Raw genomic sequence first — 24,567 nt, forward strand, 5'->3', positions numbered from 1 at the left:
TTGACGACCCCAACCCAGGTCCCTGGACAAGGTGGTACAAATTGTGCCCTGACCACCTGGTCTCTGGCCAAGGTGGCGAGTGGAGGCTCAAATCTAGCCTCACACAGACAAATGTCGCAGGACCCACTGTTCCTCGACCTGATTGGGACATGCCACTCGGACAGCACCAAGCCAGCCATCCTCAGGCCTCAGCACCTCGCTTGGTACCGCACACACCTGGTGCGGGGCCTGACACTCTACCCGCCTGACATCCTGGGCATCATGCTGAGGGAGAAGAAGCTGGAGCAGGATAAGAACGGTGCCCTGATGATTCCCACTGAGGTTCGATGGACCCCTCTGGGGCCCCGGGGGCCATCTACCCTCCCCAGGTTTATGCCCCCTTCTCAATTCTTGGGCAGTCCTGGGCTCCATAGCCCTGTGGGTACCCTTAGTAGTCGGGGGTGACGTGTGTGGAGCTCTTGTAGCCTTTTCCAGAAAGGAGCATGCAGATGAGGGGCAGCGGCAGGAGGAATGGCAGCTGGGCCCCCACCAACTGGCTCTCCCCACACAGGACCTGGAGGACATACCAGCCCCGCAGTATCCCCTCATCCCCCCCATGACCGAATACTTCTTCGACGGCACCAACGACACGGCCATCTTTCCCCCGCCCGTCAGCATTGAGCCAGTCGAGGTGGATTTTGGTGCCTGCCCCAGATCCAAGGACCCCAACCCTGTCCCTCTGTGCCTGATGAACCACACCAAAGGCAAGATCACTGTGGCCTGGACACGCAGGGCTGATTGCCCGTTCTGGGTAACTCCAAACCCCTGTGATGTGCCCCCTCTCAAGTCCACGGCCATGCGCTTGCACTTCCAGCCGCCTCACCCCAACTGCCTGTACGCCATGGAGCTTGAAGCCTTTGCTGTCTATAAGGTGTGTGGGCAGATGAGAGGGGGAAGGTGGGTTCTCTGCCCTGGAGCCTGCACAGCAGAGTGTGGGGTCGGAGGGGGTGACGGGGTGATGTAGGATCCATCCTCTCCGTGCCAGGCTCTGTTCCTTCTTGTCTCCTTGGCTGGACTGCAGCCTTAGTGGTCTGTCTTTTCCTAGGCTCATGGCCTGCCTTGGCCGAGGGGCTTCTTGGCCCAGCTGATTATGTCTCACTCACATGTGCCTCCCACCCCCTCCAGAGGGAGAACTCAGTGGGGCTCAAGCCCTTTGGAAAATTTTGGTGCACATAGTTTCCTGGGGCTCCTGGCTGGTGTGGCGGGGTGGCTCCTGGCCTCCCTCTAGTCCTTAAAGTAGGAAGTGGTCCCTCTGAAAGAGCTGTGGGCAGGAACTAGGGCCTGGGGGGTGGAGTCAGGGCACCCGGTGATTAGGTGCGTGTAGGGAGGGGCTTCTAGTCCAACTTCCCTTGACTAGGCTGTCCCAGCCACGTCTCTTAGCCCCGGATGTGTCGCTTCCTCCTCATCTGCAGTCCATCCTGCCCTTTCCCTCCTTTCTCTGCTCTACCCACACTGCTGTTCTCTTCCAGTGGCTGGGTGCTGGGGCCCAGGGAAGAGGAGAGCTGTGCAGTCAAGGTCAGCATCCCTTACCAGCTCTGTGACCTTGGGCACGTCCCTTAATGTCTCTGAGCCCCGGTCTTTTCATCTATAAACTTGGGAGCATATCCAAACTTTTGAGAAGTTTCTCCAAAGCTGAGTCTTTAGTTGCCTCTGTTCTAGTATCTTGGCAGTGGCTGGACTCGCAAGTTTGTAGGAATAAGGCTGTGGACACCTGGCTTTGCTGAGCCTGTCAGACTTTTAGGCTACAGGCTATAACCCTGAGCTGTCCGATATGCCAATCACCAGCCACATGGGGCTGCTGAGTACTTGTACTGTGTCTAGTCCGAAGAGATATGCTGTAAGGGGAGGAGACGCACTGATTTCTAAGACTTAGCACAGAAGAATGCAAAATGCCTCCTGCATCACTTATATATCGATTATATGTTGAAATGAAAAGATTTTGGATCAACTGGGTTAAATAAAATGTAATGTTGAAATAAATTTTATGCGTTTCACCTTGTTGATATGGCTACTAGAACATTTACTTTTTATTTATTTATCTTTTAACATCTTTATTGGAGTATAATTGCTTTACAATGGTGTGTTTCTGCTGTATAACAAAGTGAATCAGCTATACGTATACATATATCCCCATATCTCCACCCTCTTGCGTCTCCCTCCCACCCTCCCTATCCCACCCCTCTACGTGGTCACAAAGCACTGAGCTGATCTCCCTGTGCCATGCGGCTGCTTCCCACTAGCTATCTATTTTACATTTGGGAGTGTATATATGTCCATGACACTCTCTCACTTCGTCCCAGCTTACCCTTCCCCCTCCCCGTGTCCTCAAGTCCATTCTCTACATCTGCGTCTTTATTCCTGTCCTGCCCCTAGGTTCTTCAGAACCATTTTTTTTTTGGATTCCATATATATGTGTTAACATACGGTATTTGTTTTTCTCTTTCTGACTTACTTCACTCTGTATGACAGACTCTAGGTCCATCCACCTCACTGCAAATAACTCAATTTCGTTTCTTTTTATGGCTGAGTAATATTCCATTGTATATATGTGCCACATCTTCTTTACCCATTCAACTGTCGATGGACAGTTAGGTTGCTTCCACGTCCTGGCTATTGTGAATAGAGCTGCGATGAACCTTGTGGTACATGACTCTTTTTGAATTCTGGTTTTCTCAGGGTATATGCCCAGTAGTGGGATTGCTGGGACTAGAACATTTAAAATGACGTTTGTGGCTCACACTTGTGGCGTGCATTATATTTCTGTTGGCCAGTGCTCTCTGGGCACATTCCTGCAGGATGAATGCTGCTTTCACATCCCAGCCCCACCCTCGTCTGGCTGGGAGGATCAAAGAGCACATTTGCTGAGTGCTGAGTGCTGAGTGCTGAGTGCTCCGGGCAGGGCCTGGTGCACAGTGGGAGGGGCTGCTATGACTGCTGTTCTCCACGCTGTCTTCCCAGAGGGCCCCTCCCTCCGGGCCCCATGTAGGGATCCTGCAGTACAGGGCAGGCAAGCTGGGGTGCCCCACAGGGTCAGACACAGGACTCAGCCTATCCATGGGTCCGGCCCTCCTGCAGGTCCTGCGGAGCTACAACAATATCGAAGAGGACTGCACTGTGTGCCCGTCCTGGTGCCTGAGGCTCCGGGCACGAGGCCACAGCTATTGTGCTGGCTTGGAGCACCACATCCCTCAGTATACGCTGGATGCCCCCAAGGTGAGCATGGCCCCAGCAGTGGCGGGAGGTGCAACAGGGGAGCCTGGCTTCTGCCGTGGTCTGCAGATCCCTCTCCTGTCTCTGATGGACTCAGAAGCATGTCGAGCACCCTCCCTGGTCGTCCCAACCTCCCCACTGCTAGCCCCTGGGGCTCTGCGCCCATCAAGGACTCTCTCCTGGACCACAGCACTGGGACCGGGAAGAGGCTGGGGCTTAGACCTATGGCTCCGGCCTGCCCCATCTGAAATACTCCCCCGGTCCCCTCGCTCAGGTTTAAAAGTCTCCAGCTCCCGTTCGCTATGTTTACTGAGTGCCTGCTAGGGATATGACCACCCACGTCATGAGCCCCTGCCCGTGGGGATCATCCAGCTCTGGAGGGGTCACAGAGTCCGCCCCTTGGTTTAACCCCATCCTCAGGGAGTCATCATTCCCAGGTCTCTCAGAAGGGCCCTTGGAGGCCCTGTCTGACCTGAGCCCCAGGATGCCACAAGGCTGAGAAACATAGATTCTAGAGCCAGGTGGCCAAGTTCTAATCCTGGTTTCTCCTTCGATGCCTCTTCCCAGCTTCCATTTCCATCCTCAGTCTTTTCATCCATCTGCACTTCCTCCACGCCTCATGTTGCTAGAAAGGTGCCACTTTGGGACAATGTGCTTGGGGTGATCTTGCCCCCCCCACTAGTTATACTTCTGCTCAAGGGCACCCCTTCCCAAAGCCCTTCTGACTGCACAGGGGCCCCCTCACTGACCCCGACCCCCACCCCTTTCCCTCGGCCAGTTCCTCGCAGCAGTTTGTGGCCTTTACTAAAACCCAGCAGATTCTGGGCCCATGTTGCCCCCTGCAGCTTCACTGCCTCACGCACGGTGCTCATTGCCCCAGCTGGATGGGGCACCCAGGGCAGCGATTTCAGCCTTGTGTTTGGTACCCGGCCCAGCTCTTTGCCTGGTGCTGGCCACACCCTAAATGCTTAAGGAATGTTTGGAAGCTGGGATTGCTGGGACTTTCCCTTTCCCAGAGTGGGGTTCCCCTCAGCTACCAGCATGAGAATCATCTAGAAGGGGCTGCTTACCCACAGAGCTTCTGGACCAAGATCTTGGAAACTGGGTTCTCCAAAAGATGATTTGAGGGCACCCTAAGGTGGAAGAAACTTGGGGTGGGGGGGTCTCAGGGGCCTGAATTTCCTGGAGCCTGTTCCTGTGGCCACCCCATCTCTCTGCCTGGAGGCCTCTGGAGGACAAAAGCATTTTTTGGTGCCAAGCTGTGTCCCTCCATTCCCCGCCCCCAGGGCACTGACTGGGTTGTGTAGAGGCATCTTGGATCTCCTGAGAGATGGCTCCACCCAAGCCCACACAGACTTCCCTGAGTGTGTGTGTGAGGTGGGGATGGGCAGGGCGTGTAGGTCTGAGCATCGGTCCCTCTTCTCTCGCGCCCCAGCTATTTCCTGCAGTGTCCCCCAGTGAACCCTCCTACCGCAGCCTGCTCCTGACCAACAAAGGCTCCATGCTGCTGGCCTTCAACCTGGCCCCCAGAAGCAGCTCGGACGTCTCCCTACGGCCCAGCTCGGGCCTCGTGCCCCCTGGGGCCCACCAGATCTTCCTGATCTCTACCTACCCCAAGGGCACCTCCTGGAAGCAGCATGTTTTCTACTTGCAGTTCAATTTCTGCCCCCAGTATCTCAAGGTAGGAGGCAGGGGTAAGGACTGGGTCCTCGGGAGGGGGTCATAGTCTGGGGCTTCCCTTTTCAAAGCCACATTCTGAGACTGGCCTCTAAAGCTCCCCTAAAGCAGTTCAGGGGCTATTCCTCCTCCAGGAAGTGGCACGGCAGGGAGAGGACCCCTCGGCCACATCTGGGAACAGCTATCCTCAGGACCCTGCCTGTCCACCTTATGGGGTTGGGACAAGAAAAGGGGTGCAGAGGTCCCCAAGGAAGGACTGGGGGCAACCCAAGACTCATATCTGCAGGTGGTAGAAGGGTGTTTGGAGCCAGGGCAGGGAAAGGGCCCAGGGTGTTGGACCCATGTCTGGCCCATGAAATGGTCTGTACATCCTCTTTCAGTCCCTGAGTTCTTTTCCTTATCTCCTGGGTCAGCCACTACATACTCTGCCTTTGACAGAAGCTGCCCTTGCACAGGCTGGTGGAGGGCCTTTTGCTGCCCTCTCCGAGGGGGAAATGCTGCCCGCCCGTGACTTTTGGGGGAGCCAGGGCTGCAGGGTGATGTCAGGGCACTGTCCTCCCTTCACTGGCCCCAGGAGGTAAGCATGCAGAGCCGGGAGGAGCCGCTGCAGCTGAAGCTGAACGCCTGTAAAAGCGTCTTCTTCAAGCCCACCTGGGTCGGTTGCTCCTCCACCAGCCTCTTCACCTTCCAAAACCCCTCGCGTCTACCTCTGGAGTTTGAGTGGAGGGTGTCCCAGCAGCACCGGAAGATGCTGGCCGTGCAGCCCACCAGGGGGATTATCCAGCCCAGTGAGCGCCTTGTGAGTGCCCTGCCACACTGCCGAGGGCCAGAGGGAAGGGGCCCGTCATCCTCACCTTCACCATCGTCTCTTACTCATGCCTATCAGGAGGCAGGCTTACCCTCCCATTCAATCCACAGTCATTTCTTCCAGCCTTATGGGTCGGTATGATGGTTACCACACCCCCATTTTACAAAAAAGAATTGAGACTGAGAGGGAAAAAATAGCCACTTACTGAGACTGTGAATTAGGAGGTGCAAAGCTGGGACTTGAAGGAGGGTTTCTGATGTCAGTGCCCAGAAACGAGTCCACTCTCCATCCCTGGTCCCCACAGTGGAGAGATCACTGGGTGAAGGTGTGCAGTCAAATGGGTGGCTATCATTAAGGAGTGAGGAAGAGGGCTCGTGGATGTCAAAGTGGCAGGTCCCTGGTGGTGGGGGGGCACGGGTGGGACCCAAACTAGCAGACTCCCATTCCTGGTCTAGGGCTTCCTAGTCGGGGAGGCCAAACTTAAGCCAAGAACCACCAACACACGGTGTCTGTTAGAAGCCGGGGGTAGTTACCTGCAAGGCGAGAGACCACACAGACTTTGGAGGCAACCTCAAGAGTTCACACCCCAGCTCCTACCAAGTGCCCTCGTCAGCTATGTGACCTTGGGCAAGTTACCGCACTTCTCTGAGTCTCCAGTTTCTCATCAGACAATGAGGCACTAAAATAATACCACTTACCTCGTGGGGCAAAGGGATCGAGGGGCTAAGGGAAATAACAGAGCACATGATGTGTGTAAGTGCCTGGCACAGGGAGACACTCAGAATGGGTTACCATAGCCTGATATCCTGCAGCGGGACCTTAGACGTCCAAGAGCCTGGGCAGGGGTTCCCAGAGACCCCCAGGCAGGGCTAATCTCTGTGACCCCAGACGCTGACGTGGACCTTCAGCCCTCTGGAGGAGACCAAGTACCTGTTCCGAGTGGGGATGTGGGTCTGGGAAGCTGGCCTGCCCCCAAACACCAAGCCCTCCGCCACCACCCACTACATGCTCCGGCTGGTGGGCATGGGCATCTCCAGCAGCCTCTCCGTGAGTGGGAGGACCCCAGCGGGGTGGGGAGGGGGCAGGGGACGAGGGCATATGCGGGAGGGAAGGCCCCAGGGTGCCTGAACGCAGGGGCTGAGAGTCTTCTGGCCCCCCGGCTCTCACCCCGGACCTGCCCCTCCTTGGGGATTCTCTGAGGCCAGGGTTGGGAAAGACGGGGCCGTGGACCTGGGGGAGCCCCCCACCCCGGCCTGGCTGACTCTGGCCCCCAGGCAAAGGAAAAGGAGCTGGACTTTGGGAACGTGCTGGTGGACAGCAAGCAGACCAGGATGCTGGTGCTCCTGAATGATGGCAACTGCACCCTCTATTACCGCCTGTTCCTGGAGCAGTGCAGCCCTGAGGCTGTCGGCAATGGCCCCCTCGGTACTCAGACCTGGGCAGGACTGGGCTGGGAGGCAGGCAGTGAGAGGTGCTGGTTAAGACTGGGTAACCAGACCATGGCCCCGGGGGCAGGCAGAGCAGGGCTTAAAACTTGGTGCTTCCACTTCCTAGTGGCGTTGTGGCGTAGCCAGGTGATTGTCTTCTCTGAGTCTCAGCTTCCTCATCTGTAAAATGGGGCTCCTGGTGGAGCCTGCCTCACCGGGCAGCTAGGTGGTGCAAAGTGCTTAGCAGACACCAGTGACACCAAGACACGTCCTCACACTGTCTTGATCTGGAGGAAGCACTCTGCTCCCCATTTCCTGGCTCAGGGGCTGTTCTCTCACCAGAGCAAAGTTGGTCCAGGGGAGAGTATCTGGGGCGGAGCAAGAGGAAAGGCTGGACCTCCCTGGGCTGCACGGAGGGCCTCCTCTGCCCTTGACCCCACCCGGTCATTCCTGAGCAGCTCTGCAGATGGACCGCACAGAGGGGAGCATGCCGCCCCGGTCCCAGGACACCATCTGCCTGACCGCCTGTCCCAAACACCGCTCCCAGTACTCCTGGACCATCAGCTACTCTCTCCTCTCCCACAGAGGTACCTGGGCCATCTGGCACGGCGAGTCAGGACCAGGGAGGAAAGGGGGAGGACTGTGTGAGCAGGACTTGGGGTGGGAGGATACCGAGGGTTCAGACAGAGCTGGCAGAGTGGGTGTGAGTGTGCCAGGGTGTGCCTTTGGGTGTCTGGTGTATATGCCTCATACCAACCACATCTGTATGTGTGGGTGTCCGTTTGTGTGTGCCTGAGCTGTGGAGGACTCAACGTGAAGAGCTGGGCGCTGTGCTGATTTACTGTGGGATCTTAAGCAAATCCTCAGCTGCCCTGGGCCTCAGTTTCCTCCTTCATAAAATGAGGTTGTTACCATCCTGCCCCGGGGCTGCCTGATAGGAGTCCAGCATAGGAGAGGGCTAAGAGTGTGGACTCCCTGGAATTGGATCCTGGCCTCAGCACTTATTAGCCATGTAATCTTAGCAACTTGTTTAACCTCCCTATGCCTCAGTTTCCACATCTGTAAAATGGGGATAATAATGGTGCACAGGCAAAAAAATAAAGTATGTGTTACCACACGGGCAAACCTTGAAAACATTATGCCAAGTGAAAGGAGCCAGTCACAAAAAGCTACACATTGTATGATTCCATTTATGTGAAACACCCAGAATAGGCAAATCTACAGAGACAGAAAGTAGATTAGTGGTTGCCAGGGGTGAACGGAGAGTGACAGCTACTTGGTACTGGGTTTCTTTGGGAAAGCCTGAAAATGTTCTAAAATTTGTGGTGATGGTTGCACAACTCTGAATATACAAAAAACACCACTGAACTGTATGTGTTAAAAGGGTTAATTTTATGGCATATAGATTATATCTCAATAAAGCCATTAGTAAGTATTATCAATCGTTTGAAAACAGTGCACAGTGGTGTTTGCAAAGCTCTTAGGACAGTGCCTGGTCCATAGAAAGTATCAGATAAAGTTTGGCTGTTGTTGGAAGCATCCCAGAGTCTGCTCCTGACAAGGGTCCTGGGACAGGTTTCCCGGGACCCCTGCATCCTCAGCCTGTACGCCCCACCCCAGGGGAGCTGGGAGGTGAGCCCACCCCTCTCCCCTGCCCCGCTTTCCCCCAGATAACAAGGCTGGGGAGAAGCAGGAGCTGTGTCGCGTGTCCCTGATGGCCGTGTACCCCCTACTCTCCATCCTGGATATCTGCTCCATGGGCAGCGCCGAGGGCATCACCCGCAAGCACCTGTGGCGCCTCTTCTCCCTAGACCTGCTCAACAGTTACTTGGAGCGCGACCCCACCCCCTGGGAACTCACCTACAAAGTGCCCACCCGGCACAGGTGAGGTGGGCCTGGCGGGGAGGCGGGGCCTGTTTGGGGATGTTCTTGGAGCTTTCCATCCATGCCCTCAGCCCCAGGCCCTGTCCAAGAAGGGGCTCCCTATCTCCTCCCCAATTCCTACCCATCCCCGGAGGAGCATGGAGAAGGCAGGGATGGGCTTGAGGTCTAAAGTGCTGACCCACCCCTGCCCCTGAGTCCCAGATTCTCCAATTCCCACCTGTGGGGAGATGGGGGCCAAGCCAGCCACCCCTGGAAGGGCCCCATCCTGTCCCCAGCCCTGTTTCTGAGACCATTTCTCTGCTCCACACAGCACCAGCCAGATTCCCTCTGTCTTCACCCCTCTGAAGCTCAACTTCAATTTTGGGGCAGCACCAAGAGACGCCCCACCCTCTGTGGTGCTCCTGGCCCTGAAGAACAGTGGAGTGGTGCCCCTGGACTGGTACAGAGGGGGGGCCCGGGGGCCCGGGGGACAGGGGCTTGGAGGCCTTCTCTTGCTGGTGGTAGCCCTGGCTGCCTGGTGTCTGTGAAGTGTGCCCCCCGCCCCCACTGAAGGATGTAGAGGCCAGGGTGGGACTAGGGCCGCCCAGCAGGACACCAGACCTGTCACTGGCTGAGTCGGGTCCACAGGCTCAGACATGGTAGAATCACCCTATGCAGACTGGCAGGGTCATCTTCAGAGCTTAAGGAATGAGAAGTAACCGTCACGCGTCCGCTGCATGCTAGCCGCTGGGCTTTATGAGCCTCTTCTCCTCCGAGCCTCGCACCAACCCTGTGAAAAAAATCCCCCTCTGCTGACGCTTTCACAGATGGGAGGCTAAGGACTCAACCAAGCGCATTCAGCCATTAGAGGCAGAGCCAAGTTCAAGCCCAGATTCGTCCAACTCCAGAATCCCCGCCTACACTGCTTAGTCAGCAAGAAGCTGCGAGGTGCTCCTGCGTCCCAGGCATTGTGCTAGGCGCTGGGGCAGCCCCGACAGAGCCCCAGGCCAATGGGGGCCGGGCCTGCACGGTGGGGGGGGAGTTGAGGGTCTCGGGCAGGGAAGGACAGCGCGCTGCTGCTACAGCGCCGTCGTCAGGGAGATGACAGGGCTGAGCAAAGCCAGGTGAGCTGCAGGAAGGGTCGAGGCTGGCCACGGGGCAGGCTGCACATCCCCAGTCACAGGGGGCCCAGGCCTGGAGACCTGAGCCCGCCAAGCTGGGCTCTTCCTGTGCTTGGCTTTCCTCCCACTACGGCCCCAAACTGGTGCCCAGTAAGCATCCTGTTTCCATGCCAGCGCCATTTCTTGTTTTCCCTCCCTTCCTCTGCCACGCGTCTTGATTTCCTAGTAAACTTCCTTTTGATGACTTCCAAATTTGCTTGGCTAGATGGAGGTGAGAAAGAAGTGTCCCCATCTGGGTCAGGCTTGGGGGAGAGAGCCAGGGGCCCAGCCTGGGCATGGCAGTGAGTGGATAAGGGTGAACATATGCAGGGGGTGGGCATCTGTGATCTCAGGAACCTTCCTGCCTGAGCCGAGCCATGGGGTGAGTGTGGGTGAGGCTGGTGGGGGGCTGCATCATCCAGGGTGCAGTGGCCACCCTGTACTCTCCGGGTTGTCCTGCCCCTCCCTGTACTGGAGGATGCCGGGGGAGCTGATTTATTAGGCGGCTCCTGTCTGAGAAGGGCCGGGACTGTGAGTAACTCAGGGCTCCTGGCCCTGAGTGACTGGGAAGCTTGGCAGGCTGGTGGGGAAGGCCCAGGGCCCGCCTGGAGCTCTGGATCTGCCATTCCCTGGGTTGTTTGAGTGGCTGGGAGCCAGGCCCTGCAGGGCTCAGGGGTGGGGGCAGGAAAAGCAGCGCTGGCCCGTGTCCTGGTGTGGAGCAGGGTACTTTGGTGGATTGTGCATGCGTGTGTATTTGTGTAGGAGCAAGCCAGCTCACACTCTCTATGGAGAGGGTCCAGGTTGCTGGAGACTGGGGTGGGAGGAAAGCCGGGCAGAGTGCCCACCGAGCTGGGCCGTCCATTGGGAGATCACTGGAGGTTCAGGAAGGCAGTCCGTGCTTGTTCCCGGATTCCAAATGCAGGGAACCTTCCTTGGAAGGCTTGACTCTCCTAGGGTTTCTGTGTTGTTGTGTTTCCTTTCAATTTCTTAGAAGGCTATTTTTGAAAATTCTAGCCGGGTCTCTGCTAAACTCATAAGGAACAGACTGAAGGTTTTATTCCTGCCAAGACCAGTAAGAAATGGGGAGTGTGGACTTGGCCTGCAGGCAGCAGCAGGCAGGACAGAAAGCCTGCCGTGCATTTAAGGGGTGATCCCTCACAGTCATCAGATATATGGGTTAGCATCATCAGTTCCCTCATTCATTCATTAAGTCATTGGCTAAATGTTGACTGGGGCTTCCTAGGTGTAGGCTCCAGGCCCAGAGCTCAGAATAGCAATAAAGATGAGCCCAGGCCCTGCCCTCCAGGTGGGGCGGACCAGCCCTTTGGTGCAGGGTGACAGGTGCTGTGAAAGAGGCTTGTACAGCCACTTGCCTCTGTTTTGCAAGTGGTAGGTGGGGGTGGGCACATGAGAAAGGCTTCCTGGAGAAAGCTACAGCCAAGCTAGACTTGCAACCCAGGGAGCAGAGGCAGAGAGTCTGCGAAGAGCCTCCCAGACGGAGGGTGTAGCGCGGACATGGGTAAGAGAAGAGGGCACAGCGTGGCTGCAACGTTGATGGGGGGGCGGGCAGGGCCTTGGACTCCTTCTCCTTCTGAGAAGGATTCGTGGCTTGAGGCAGGGGGACAGGTTGGCAGGCTTCCACAGTCCCAAGATGGGGGCCCACACCAGAGGACTGGCAGGGAAAAGGGGGCTGCAATTATTTGGAGGGAGGCTGGGTGAGGGCCAAGAGGGAAACTATCCAGACAACCCCGAAGTATCAAGATCACCAGTTTTGCTGCTGATCAATATCCTGCAAATAAAATGACAAGACAGTTTATTCCCCTGTAGCAAGTCAAACAATACAAGGGTGATGGAAGAAAAGTAAGAAACACCCCAGCTCCCTCTCTAGTCAGCCCTGGAGGGTTTGGCATGTGCTTCTACTCTCAGCACTGGTACAAGGCACAGACACAGGGACACAGCTACTCTTTCATTTCTTTTACCATAATGGCATGATGTTCTACATATTACTCTCTGCTCAGCATTATAGCAATAACCTTTTCACTCAGCATTATGTCAATAACATTCCCTATAGATCAATAAAGATCAAGACATGTAGATCCCATTCTTTTTAATAGTTGCATAGTATTCCGTAAAATGAATGGCCCTTACGTTTTAAAACCACTCCTTTATTAGATGACATTAGTTGTTCCCAGTGCTTCTTTTTTCCCCAGTGCTTTTTAATATTTTTTGCCATCACTAACAAAGCTGTAATAAACATCCTTGTGTGAGTATGTGTGTCTCTGTGTGTGTGCGCATGCGTGCCTGCCTGCCTGCATGCACACTTATGTTTATTCCTGCAGCTTAGTTCCCTCAAATAGAATTTCTGAGTCAAAGGGCATTTTTTATTCTATGCACTTTTTATTCTAAAAGATGTTGTCATAATTCCTACAACAAAAGGTGGTAGCAATTTCTTCTCTCCCTACCTGTGTTCGAAGATGTCGTTCTTTCTCAACTTACCAGCATTGGATGTATCTATTTGTCACGATTCAGATGTGAAAATATTTAAGATTGATTCAAGGGAGTTTTGATTTGCATTTCCCAACTCCCCTTGAGCCTTTTCCGATGTGTTGGCTGTTTTCTTTTCCCCTTCTGGCTGTTCTCTCTTCATAACCTCTGCCCGTTTTGAGGACAGTTCTGTGCCATCCCTCTGAGAGCGCAGGGATCCTTCTTTTCAGATTGTGACCTTGGGACCCCTTTGTCACTTATTTGGTCACCATTTAGAGTGCAGTATCTGCTTTAGTACAGCGCCAGGCATTACAGGGGTACTAATTCTATGCCCAGCCTTGCTTTGGATTCAAGACTACCAGCCCTCTTGAGGACCCTTGGTTGGTGCTGCTGGCATTCCTAGGTGGCTCAAATGGCCCTTCCTAACAGCTTGTCACACAAACCCCTCCAGGGTCGGTGCCCAGCTGAAAGTGGCCCACATATACAAGCAGCACCCTGACCCCTGGCACCCACAATGGGAGCCCCAATCTCCGCTTTCCATTTAGTCACCAGGGCCCTGCTGTTCCTGGGTTTGGGGGCCATTATGAAATGAGGATCCACAACTGCCGCATTTGCCCAGCCATGCATGGGACAGCTTGCCTACTGGGGGATAAAGAAAAGGCCTCCATCCATCCTGCCTGGGGCTCAGAGCTCCTGCCTCTGTTCTGACTGAGAGGCTCCACCCCCTCTGCTTTGCACCCCTTTCCCAGGGCCTTCCTCTTCCCAAGTGACCAGCAGATCGACTTGGAGCCGTGGGCAGAGCAGGTGGAGTTTGACTGCACCGAGCTGCACCAAATGCGCGTGCAGGACAATTGCATATTCTCCATCAGCCCCAAGGCTGGGAGCCTGGGTCCTGGGCAAGAGCAGACGGTGGAGTTCAAATACAGGTGCTGCCCCCACCGCCCGCCCTGCACTTCCAGTCCTGGAGACCCCCTTCCCCCCGACTCCTGGAGGTCGCTGGCCTTGCACTGTGTGACTCCAGGGTACCCTGAGTGGCCACCACCCTGAGAAGGCCCTGCCTTCCCACCTGCAGGGGAAGTTTAATTTTCCTCTTGCCCCATCCCAGCTCAGGGGTTTCCACGTAGCTGCCCCAAAGCCATAAGTGTGCCATGACATCTTGTTCTTCCACTTGTACCAGGGTTCAGTAACTCATCCCAGACTCTCTCCTCCCTTCCAGCCACCTGTTCATTGGCACTGATCGCCTCCCGGTGCTCTTCAAGGTGTCCCATGGCCGGGAGATCCTGGTGAGGCCCAGCCCTGGTCCTGTCCTGGAAAACCAAGAGAGAGGCACAGGGAGCCGTGCTCCCCAGAGAGATGGGGTCCAGATCTCTCTGCTGGGTACTTCAGTTCCTCCCAGGGAAGGATGCTACTCACAGGCTTTCTATTTCCAGCTAAATTTCATAGGTGTGACAGTGAAGCTGGAGCAGAAGTACGTGCACTTCACCTCCACCAGCCATCAGTTCATCCCTGTCCCCATCGGCGACACACTGCCCCCGAGGCAGGTCAGTGGTCTACATTGTCCTGGTCACCAGGAGGCTTAAGTATTGATCTCTGTGTATCTGTATCAGCCCTTGACAGGATGACAAGGACTCTGCCCTCACTCTAAGAGGTGGGGTGGCAGGTTGAACCCCAAGACTGGGCAACTGGGAGAGACCCAAGGCAAGAGGCTTCAGCTTCTTGGCACTGGTGCTAAACCTTTTGCCAGCCCTCATTCCCATGCAAAAGCAGGGAGTTCCTTCCTCTAACACAGGGTTCTTCAAACTTCTTTGACCATGAGCCACACTATTTTGGAAAACCCAATACATACACATACAACTGAAACAAAACAAATCAATACGTGCACCACTACATGCTAAGTACTCTGATGTTTTCTTTTTTATTTTATTCTGTTCCATTTTTTTAAATGTTTTATTTATTTTATTTGACTTATTTTTATTTTTGCCTGTGTTGGGTCTTCGTTGCTGTGCGCGGGCTTTCTTCTAGTTGTGGCGAGCGGAGGCTGCTCTTCGTTGCGGTGCGCGGGCTTCTCATTGCGGTGGCTTCTCTTGTTGCGGGGCACAGGCTCTAGGCGCAGGGGTTTCAGTAGTTGTGGCGCGTGGGCTCGTTAGTTGTGGCTCACGGGCTCTAGAGCGCAGGCTCAGTAGTTGTGGCGCACGAGCTTAGTTGCTCCGTGGCATGTGGGATCTTCCCGGACCAGGGCTTGAACCCATGTCCCCTGCATTGGCAGGCGTGTTCTTAACTACTGCACCACCAGGGAAGCCCTGTTCCATTTTTTAAATGCTGGACATAACCTGATAAATTGGTTTCATGTCCTGCTTACTAATGGGTCTCAGTCACAGTTTGAAAATCACTGCCCCAAAAAGGGCATCTTTCTGGCTGGAGCGTGAAAAGCTAGAATGTAAATCCTCAAAGCTATAGAATTTTCTTTATTAATTGGAGGGAATCAGGTTCCTTTGTTCTGAAAATGTACATTGGAAATCTCCAAGAGAGGATGTAGTATTTTCACAAACATTTCACCACTCTGAAATTTCTAACAATTGAGAAGCCCTTGTGTTTCTGGGCAGGGGCCTCTAGCCACTCAGACTAGAGGCAGAGGAATGGGCTTCCTAGACCTGAGAGGGGGTCTCATAGTCCTGAGCTCTGCTCACTGCCTTACATCACCCTTTACACCACTGGCTTCCCAGAAGCCCCACCCAGAAGCCCAGACCCTCAAAAGAGAAGGCAAAGACTCACATGCCTCCTGGAAAGCTTTCCAGAGAGATCAGACCACTCCCCCATGGCCCTGAACATAGACAATGGAAAAGGCCCCCAGATCTGGAGAAGACCCAGTTGTACCTCCAGCCAAACTCCACAACTGCAGCCAAGCTTCCTTTTTCGTTCATAAGATGATGACAGATGGTGGCCTGGACCTGCAAGAGGGCAGAGGAAACAGAGAGAAGTGAACAGATTTAATTTACATTTTGAAGACAGAATCACTGGGACTTGCTGGGGATTGGATCTGGGAAGTAAGAGAAAGGGATGGATGAAAAATGTATCGGATTCCTAGTTTGAGCCACTGGAAATATGTAGTGCCATTTGCTGAAACAAGTTACACTAGGGGGAGGAATAGGTTTTAGAGTGAAGAGTTTGGTTCGGGCTGAATTTAAGAGGCCTATGAGACAACCAGGAGGAGTTGCTTAGTAGTAGTTGGACACCAGGTCTGAAGCTCAGAGGGTGGTCCAAACTGGAGAAGGAACATCAGCACATTCAGGGGTGGGTACTGAGAAAGTTGAGGGGCTGGACCTAAATCCAGACAAACTCTTGATTCTCACTGTCTTCCGTTTTCTCATCTCTAACATGGAGGCTTGGACCAGAAGATCTCTGGTTTCAGGCAGGCCGTTCTTTGATTCCCCAACTTTGGAGTTAGTCTTGGGGGACCTCATATCTACCTTCTGCTCCCTTACCTGCCTGTAAGCACAACTACCTCTAACGGCAGACGTGGAAAGTGGCAGCCTCACAGGTAATTAGAATGAGAGCTTAGAAAACGATGAAGGGTCTGGATGGTGCATGCATGGACATTTCCCTAAATTCCAACACTAGGGACACAAGCATTAGTGTCCCCTTATACCTTGACTAAGGTAAGTTGAGAGCAAATAAAATAAGAATTACAGATTATACTAAAATGTCACAGGTTGAAAATATAGTTATATACGTCTTGGGCGATCAAGCCATACGGGAAATCAGAGGTATTTAAGGGAGCTCTGGGACTGTCAGTGTGACATCACGGGGATCAACCTGCCCTCCCACAGTGGACACAGACTCCCAGGCTCTCTGCATTGCAGCCCCGAGCTGGTGTGGAGATTTCCCTGTTCCTTCCCCCTGCAGATTTACGAGCTGTATAACGGTGGCTCGGTGCCCGTGACATATGAGATCCAGACCAGCGTCCTGTCGCAGGTTCAGGAAAACAATTTTGATCACCCCACCTTCTGCTGCCTCAACCCCAAAGGGGAGATCCCACCAGGTACAACTGCTCTTGTCTTCTGGATCTTCTCACCTATTGAGGCCAAGACCTACACGGTGAGCAGCAGCCTGGGCTAACACGGGCTTGGGGCAGGGGTTAGAGGTGGCCTCCCCAGCAGGCCTTGCTCTGACCAGTGCCTTCCCCCACCTTCCTAACTTCCCAGGTGGATGTGCCCATACACATCCTGGGATGGAACTCAGCCATCATCCGCTTCCAGGGAGTGGGCTATGACCCTCACAGCATGGGCGACACAGCCCCATTCCACAACATCTCCTCATGGGACAATAGCTCCATCCACTCGAGGCTGATGGTTCCTGGACAGGTAGGGGGACGGGAGCTGGGAAGGCCTGAGGCCTAGGAGGAGACTGAGGGTCCAGGGTGTCCACTGCGGAGGGATGGGGAGGCTGAGAAAGAAGAGACGGAGTTGAGAAGGGAGGGATGCAGAGGTGAACCTGGAACCAGCCCTCCTCCAGATTTAGGAGGCATCACCAGCTCCATGAGAGGCTTACCCTGCCACCTAGTGCCCACAGGTGTTCCTGCTCCAGCCACTCCACCTGCTGCAGGGCCCTCCACCCGCCCTTGCCTCTGGGCATTGGGATGGAGGTATTGAAAGGAGTAGAAAGAAGCTCTGCCATTCTAGGGCTCTGAGATATTATCTTCATATAGAACAGTCTCTCCCCTGGACCTAGATGGATTTTGCTGAAATATCTAGGGTCAGTAACATTACCTTTAGTTCACACAGTCCTCACTGTTGGGAGGTCTGACACATCCATCCATTTCCCCACTGATCCACATGCCTGTTGATTCATCCATGTATCTCTCCATCCATCCATCCATGCACTCTTCCAGTTACTATCCGCCAATACATCTGCCTGTCCACTCTTCCACTCCTACCCTCTTTGGACTCTTACTGAAGGATGAGTACTGTGGGGTCACAGAGAAGAGCCAGACAAAGTCTCAGCTCTGGAGGCACTCAGGGTCTACACAGAGAGAAAGTGCCCCTTCCATGGCCTCAATCTTTCCAGATACCCCTACAACACAGCTCCTGCTGTGTGCCCAGTGAAGATGCCAACAGCTGATCACCTACTAATTTACAACCATCCTTCAGAGACTCAAATTTTGTTGGCTTTACTTCTGCCTTCTCTAAGCGAATTCTAATTTCTCAGCCCTTCCAAGCCTATTTTAATGGTCAAAATCATAGGCTTTAGAGTGAGACTGTCAGGGTTTATCCCAGCTGTGCCTGTGAGAGACCTTTGGAAAATTATCTATGCTCTCTGAACCTTAGCAGTACATCTATAGAGTGAAGATGATTAGTAGTACCTATATATAGTAGTGGCCTATATAGTGGGCCACTGTGAGGATCAAATGCATGTCAGTTGCCTACAGTGGTACCTGGCCTGTTGAAAGCACTCAGTGACTGGTAGTGGTTGCTATGCTTAGTATGTCTTCACCTCCCAAAGTTGCTGTTGTGTTGTCTCCACCAACAGAACGTCTTCCTGTCCCAATCTCATATCTCCCTGGGAAACATTCCTGTGCAGAGCAAGTGCAGCCGCCTGCTGTTCCTCAACAACATCTCCAAGAATGAGACAATTGTCTTTGTCTGGCAGTGGAAGGCTCTAGACTTTGGAGAGGTGAGAGTTCCCTGTGTTTGCAGAATCAGAACCTCCAGAGGGGCTCTAGACTCACCCCATCCCATCCCACCCCATTCCACTCTATCCCATCCCATCCCCTATCCCATCTTGTCCCATCCAATCCCTGTGAAGCTCCAGAGACTCCTTCCCAAAATAAATAGGTGTCTGTGAGTCCTATGAGAGGAAAGGTGGCTCCCGAAGAGACGATCCCATTTGTGGTGACCCTGAAGGCCTCAGTGCATGCCAGCTTCTATAGCATGGACCTGGTATGCAAGGTAGGATCAGCCTTAGCGAGAAGCTGGGATGGTGAACAGCTCCCAGTCTTGAGGTGTGGGGTGGTCTGTGAGATCCCCAGACCCCCAGAGAGAGGCAAAGGCCAACCTCTGGAAGAGTGGGGGGCCCACAGCACAGGCCCAGGCCAAGGCCCTCCAGACCTTGGTCTTTTCTCTCCTTGTCCTGAGCTGCAGGTGTACCGGCAGAAACTCCTGATGCAGTACCGTAAGGAACTGCAGGAGTGGGAGGACGAGAAGCTGCGGCAGGAAGTGGAGTTCACCATCACAGATAGGAAAGCAAAGGTGAGGAGGGCAGGGTGGGCTTTGAACACCACAGAGCTTTCTGATTGGCCTTGCCAGAGGGGACAGAGGTGGTGATCAGAGGTGGTCCTAAAAAACTGGTCAGCCTGACTTAAGAGATTAGATTTCTTTCATTAGGCTAAGCATAGCACATCCCCAAGAGACTCTCTGGATACTGAAAGCTGGCTGACCATTCCCTGCTTCATGTAGCCTGTATTTAATGAATACCCACCCAGTGCTGGGCACTGGGGACCCAGGGGAAACCAGGCAGAGCTCACCTTCTGATGGAAGAGAGTGTGGCGTAGTGGTTTCAGGTACAGGCTCTGGAAACAAATTGCCTGGGTTTGTTTCCTGACTTTGATGATTTCTAGCTCTGTGATCTTAGTCAAGTTATTTAACCTCTTAGTTCCCTCAACTGTATTATGGGGGGTAATATGACATCTGAGACTGGCTTCAAGATAATCCAGAGATGGGGTATAGATGAGACAAAATTGGCCATGAACTGCTAATTGTTGAAGCTGGGTGGGGGGTAATGGAAGATTCTTTGTAGCACTCTCTCCACTTTTGTATACTTTTGAAATTTTCCATATTAAGAAGGTTAAAAAGGGAGTTCCCTGGTGGCCTAGTGGTTAGGATTCTGGGCTTCCACTGCCATGGCCCGGATTCAGTCCCTGGTCAGGGAACTGAGATCCCACAAGCTGTGCAGCATGGCCAAAAAATAAAAAGGTTAAAAAGAAAAATTGTTAAAATATTTTATTTTATTCTTTTTAAAATTTATTTTATTTATTTATTTTTGGCTGCATTGGGTTTTCATTGCTGCGTGCGGGCTTTCTCTAGTTGAGGCGAGTGGGGGCTACTCTTCATTGCGGTACGTGGGCTTCTCATTATGGTGGCTTCTCTTGTTGCGGAGCATGGGCTGTAGGCGAGAGGGCTTCAGTAGTTGTGGTTCACAGGTTCTAGAGCGCAGGTTCAGTAGCTGTGGCGTACGGGCTTAGTTGCTACGTGGCATGTGGGATCTTCCCAGACCAGGGCTCAAACCCATGTCCCCTTCATTGGCAGGTGGATTCTTAACCACTGCACCACCAGGGAAGCCCCAAAATATTTTAAAATGTGAATAAATTATTATCTGCTTTGTGGCACTGCTGTGAGGATTAAATGAGTTAATGCATGTGAAGTGCCTACAACAGTGCCTGGCACCCAGTAAGCACTCACTAAACATGAGCTATTACTATTTGTGCAGGGGAGACTGATAATAAATGATACAAAATATCCACCTTGGATCCTCCTCCCCACGGTTGCATTCTTTTTTTTTTTTTTTTTTTTTTTGGTCTGTGTTGGGTCTTCATTGCTACACGCGGGCTTTCTCTAGTTTCAGTGAGCAGGGGCTACTCTGCGTTGTGTTGCTTCTTACTGCAGTGGCTTTTCTTGTTGCGGAGCATGGGCTCTAGGCACGCTGGCCTCAGTAGCTGTGGCGCACAGGCTCAGTAGTTGTGGCGCACAGGCTTAGTTGCTCTCCAGCACGTGGCATCTTCCCTGACCAGAGCTCAAACCCGTGACCCCTGCATTGGCAGGCGTATTCTTAACCACTGCGCCACCAGGGAAGTCCCCACGGTTGCATTCTTGCACCTCGATCACCCCTGTGTACTCCACACTGAACCCCCAGGGAGACACTACTCCCCTCTGAACCTCTGGCCCAACTGTGAAGGCAAATCATGTCTTGAAGGCTATGGGAGAAGGGATTTCTGAATTAAGGCTTAATAAGGGAGGCTGTTTCCTTATCAAACCAAACCACAAAGCTCCAGGGCACCAGACAAGTACCCTTGGGGCAGCCTGCATTGTTTGGTGGCATCTCCATTTCTTTCCTTTAGTTAGGTAACCAGATTTTCTAAGTCTGCAGGCAGCACTTCCCTAGGGAAGGTTCTGGAGGAGGGTGTGGCTGAGAGTTGGGCAGAACCAAGAAGGCAGCAGGTGCTGACATTGACTTCAGGCCCTCCGTGGGTCAGCAGGAAGGGGAGGAAGAGGGGAGTCCCTCTAGGCCTCTTGCATCCTAAGCAGGGGTCTCTTTGCTTCCACAGAGAAGGGCGTATTGTACAGCTTGTGAACCCGTGAGGAAGTACAGGGTGAGGACGTGAGCCCAGGCCTATCTCCTTGGGAGAACTTGAGAGGATCCTTGCTTCCTCTCCAGAGATACGTCCAACCTCTGGTCTAGTCTCCTGGAAGGGAGGGATGAAAGTGCCAATGGGTGGGGATGAAATGCCAAGGGTGTCACAAAAGACCTGGTTGGGGGGCTAGGGACACATCAGTGATGGGAGTGCAGTCCCTAAGCCCCTGTCATCCATGCCTCCCCTTTCCCAAAGACGCTGCCCCCCATCAAGAACCAGTGGTGTCTCAAGCGGCCAACCAGCTGGAACCTTAAGATCGCAAAGGAGGAGACACGCTGGCCATGCCCCCAGCCGCCCTCGCCAAGGATGCTCAGCTTAAGCCTCACTGCCCGCGCCCATGCCACCGACTACTTCCTGGCCAACTTCTTCTCTGACTTTCCCCGCCACTTCTTGCACCGGTGAACTCTCAGGGAGGGAGGGGTCTGCTTTCTCTGCTCTCTGCCACCCTCCCGCTCTAGAACAGGACTGCCCAGACCTAACCCTTGCTGAGGGCTTGGAGCACGTGTAGCATCACTGGGACTTCTGGGGCACTGCTGGGCCCAGAATGCCCCCATTACTGTTAGGCCCTTATGAGGAGGGGGCAAAGAGCCAGAGCCCCTGGGGAACCCACTTAGGCCTCCCTGCCTCCCCTCCTTCCTTCCCTTTCCAACTTGGAGCCTCTCCAGTTCCTGTGCCAACTCTGAGAGTTGGGCTTGGTTCCCCAAATGCAGCAGCACTATGTTGGGTTAAGGCTGGGGGCTGCCCCAGACTCACCTATGTCCTCATGACTGGGCAGCCACCACCACTGCTCATACCCCCAACCCCAGCATGGTGGCTTGCCCAGGCCACTCAGAATGCTACGGCCTTCCCCAGGGAGCTGCCAAAGAGGAAGTACCCCAGGGAGGAGTCGGAGGCTGGTGAGGAAGAATCCCCGGACAAGTGGGCCCCTGTCTCCAAGCAGGAGAAGCAGCTCCTGACTGACTGTCTCACCACCATAATCAGGTGACCACCCACCCCCTAAACTCTCACCCCTCCATCTCCCTAGTTCATTCGTCAATTCTGGGTCCACCCAGAGCCCCTGAAATCCCAGCCCTTCCTTTCCTGAAAGGTAGAACTTCCTCACAAGATCCTTCCACTGGTGGTCCCAGGCCCTCCAGGATGGTACAGCTCTAATGGAGCTGGCTGGAGGGATCCTCAGGGCTGGGTCCCGAGTTCTGCCTTGTCATGGCTGGTAGATGTGGTCTGGAGCCAGTTCACTGTCTCTCCAGGGCTCCGGCCCTCATCTGTGTAACTCTGACATCCTGGCTCTTCCTCTACCATATAATGTTCACCTTTAAGAATCCACGGGGCCCAGAGATGCCTTTTTCTAAAGAAGGAATGGGAGGAAGCAACTGATCAGGGGCTCCCCTCCCCGCACCTAGCACCCGTTTGTGGACACAGTAGTCAAGAACCACCCCTTGGGGAACCCTGAAGCCAGAGCCCCCCACAGGGGGCTGCAAGGCCTCTCAGTGAGGACCTCCTCCTCCTCCCTGCCACCCAGGGGTCTGCTGGAGGACAAGATCTTCCATGAGGCTGTGGACCGAAACCTGGTGGAGCAAATGCCTTACTTCCGCCAGTTCTGGAATGAGCAGTCGGCAAGGTTCATGGCCCAGAACAGCAGCCTGCACTTAGTGCCAGCCATGGCTCAGTCCTCCAACAGCTCTGAGGTCAGCAAAGACAAAGAGGAGGAGGAAGACAAGCGGAGGCTGAGGAAGAAGGAAGAGGGGGAAGAGGAGAAGGAGGATGAAGAGGAAGAGGAGGAGCTGGAGGAGGAGGAAGAGAAGTTGCCCTGGACGGAGATGAAGCCCACGCCACAGCCCACGTCCCAGGAGTCCCCGAAATGGCAGTGGCAGCAACAGCTGAAGGTCTTACTGAAGGAGAAGCAAGAGCAGGATGAGAAGGAGGCCATCAGCCGGTAAGCAGCCAGACCAAGTTGAGGGTTTGGTGGGGCGGGGGGGGGGGGGGTCAGGTGCAGAAGGATCCTAGGAGGCAACGGTGTGCTGGGGCTCTACCTGTGTGAGCTTCTCTTTCCAACTCAGTGTTCATTGACGTCACTGTTGGACGCTTAAGGCCTCACTGGGAGTATTTACGAAATGGCGATCCAAGCTTTAATTTTCTTCTCCAAGAGCAGACTATTAACGTTTACCATCACACCACTTCCAGGAGGGTGATTATAGCCGTCAGAGTCTCTTAAATGAGTTTTTAGAGCCAGGAGAAAAGTACCACCTCTTCTTGCACCACCTTTCCCTGGGGCTGCTCTGGCGCTTTCTGTCCGTGGTGAGATTCCCCAGGAGTCCCTTCTGCACCGTCTCATCGCTCGATGCCTTTCCCCAGCCCTGGCCCTGGGATGGGGACTCCGATTCCCTGGGTTCGAATCCCACCACGTTTACCAGCAGCGTGACGTTTGGCAACTTGGTCTGTTTAAGCCGTAGTTTGAACGTCTGTAAAACTGGAACAAGGATGCTTCATAGTGTTGGGAGGGCGGGGAGTTAAAATGAGAATCCACGTAGAGCACGCGGCAAACGATACAGCACAGAGGAGGCCAGCGGAGAACGAGAGCGCGGTCGGTGGCGGCGCTGACCCCGGCGCCCCCGCCTCCCGCCCCGTAGGCTCCCGGCTTTCGTTAGCCTGCAGGAGGCGCTGCTGGAGAACATGATCCAGAACGTCCTGGTGGAGGCGAGCCGCGGGGAGGTGGTGCTCACTTCGCGGCCACGCGTCATCGCCCTGCCGCCGCTCAGCGTTCCCAGGTGGGGGGGCCCGGGCCAGCGGCCGCTGGAGGGGCGCGAGGGGCTGCAGGGGCGGGCAGCCTCGGCGGGAAGCCTCTCCCCGACCCCCCCTACCTGGGGCTTTCTGTCATCCAGGATTCTGACTCCCGACTCGCTGCCGGCGGCGTCCCCGGGGCCGCAGCAAGCGGAGATGCCGGGCTCGACTAAGCCGCCCCCCACCAACTGTTTGCAGACGCCAGCGCCCACCCGCTCCGACCTGCAGCTCTAGGTTCCTCCCGCCCCCCCTCCATCACCCCTCAGTAAAGCATCTAGCTTTTCCCCCCTATATCTGCCTTGACTTTATTTCCCCGACGCGACAAGAACTCGCGCGCGCGGTCTGAGAGGGACAGATGGTGGAAGCGGCCAAGGTGGACCGCCTCGACTCATTGGAGACTTAGGGGCTGGGAGGTTGCGCCTCTCCACTCCACTCGGCAGCTGGGCAAGAGTTCTCGCTGCTCGCTGCCAGGAGCTGGACCTGGTCTGGCCAGTGGAGGGCGCTTCGGGCGGGGCCTGGCTGGCCTTTGACCCAGCAGAGCCGGGTGGACAGGAGCCGAGCGCCAGGCCCGGTCTGCGCAGCAGGTGGCCGCGGAGCAAGATCGCCACCCCTACCCTTTCTCCTCCGCGCTTGCTCTAAGGCTCGGCCCTTCCACCTCTAGCTTTTTCTCAGCATCTGCCGGGCTCCCGGGACTCTGCTGAGGTTGGGAAATCGAGG

The 24,567-nt window shown here is 54.5% G+C and overlaps 1 protein-coding gene across 1 annotated transcript in view; it reads left to right on the top strand.

Annotated features, from left to right (window-relative positions):
- Nucleotides 1-24,130, top strand: part of CFAP65 (cilia and flagella associated protein 65) — a 38,656-nt gene extending 14,526 nt beyond the window's left edge. The window contains exons 8-31 of the mRNA XM_082631264.1: nucleotides 121-321; nucleotides 551-910; nucleotides 3,115-3,252; nucleotides 4,685-4,930; nucleotides 5,501-5,725; nucleotides 6,623-6,781; nucleotides 7,009-7,159; nucleotides 7,620-7,748; nucleotides 8,832-9,045; nucleotides 9,356-9,484; nucleotides 13,418-13,594; nucleotides 13,885-13,951; nucleotides 14,099-14,209; nucleotides 16,572-16,763; nucleotides 16,871-17,029; nucleotides 18,195-18,338; nucleotides 18,500-18,613; nucleotides 18,806-18,913; nucleotides 20,986-21,030; nucleotides 21,268-21,470; nucleotides 21,925-22,053; nucleotides 22,592-23,005; nucleotides 23,700-23,837; nucleotides 23,952-24,130. Coding sequence (XP_082487390.1) covers nucleotides 121-321; nucleotides 551-910; nucleotides 3,115-3,252; nucleotides 4,685-4,930; nucleotides 5,501-5,725; nucleotides 6,623-6,781; nucleotides 7,009-7,159; nucleotides 7,620-7,748; nucleotides 8,832-9,045; nucleotides 9,356-9,484; nucleotides 13,418-13,594; nucleotides 13,885-13,951; nucleotides 14,099-14,209; nucleotides 16,572-16,763; nucleotides 16,871-17,029; nucleotides 18,195-18,338; nucleotides 18,500-18,613; nucleotides 18,806-18,913; nucleotides 20,986-21,030; nucleotides 21,268-21,470; nucleotides 21,925-22,053; nucleotides 22,592-23,005; nucleotides 23,700-23,837; nucleotides 23,952-24,084 — 4,086 coding nt within the window. The 3' untranslated portion in view covers nucleotides 24,085-24,130. The remainder of the gene's footprint in view (nucleotides 1-120; nucleotides 322-550; nucleotides 911-3,114; nucleotides 3,253-4,684; nucleotides 4,931-5,500; nucleotides 5,726-6,622; nucleotides 6,782-7,008; nucleotides 7,160-7,619; nucleotides 7,749-8,831; nucleotides 9,046-9,355; nucleotides 9,485-13,417; nucleotides 13,595-13,884; nucleotides 13,952-14,098; nucleotides 14,210-16,571; nucleotides 16,764-16,870; nucleotides 17,030-18,194; nucleotides 18,339-18,499; nucleotides 18,614-18,805; nucleotides 18,914-20,985; nucleotides 21,031-21,267; nucleotides 21,471-21,924; nucleotides 22,054-22,591; nucleotides 23,006-23,699; nucleotides 23,838-23,951) is intronic.
- Nucleotides 24,131-24,567: the final 437 nt, after the last annotated feature.

Source organism: Mesoplodon mirus (genome assembly GCF_964341445.2).
Source record: "Mesoplodon mirus genome assembly, chromosome: 8".
NCBI lineage: Eukaryota > Metazoa > Chordata > Mammalia > Artiodactyla > Ziphiidae > Mesoplodon > Mesoplodon mirus.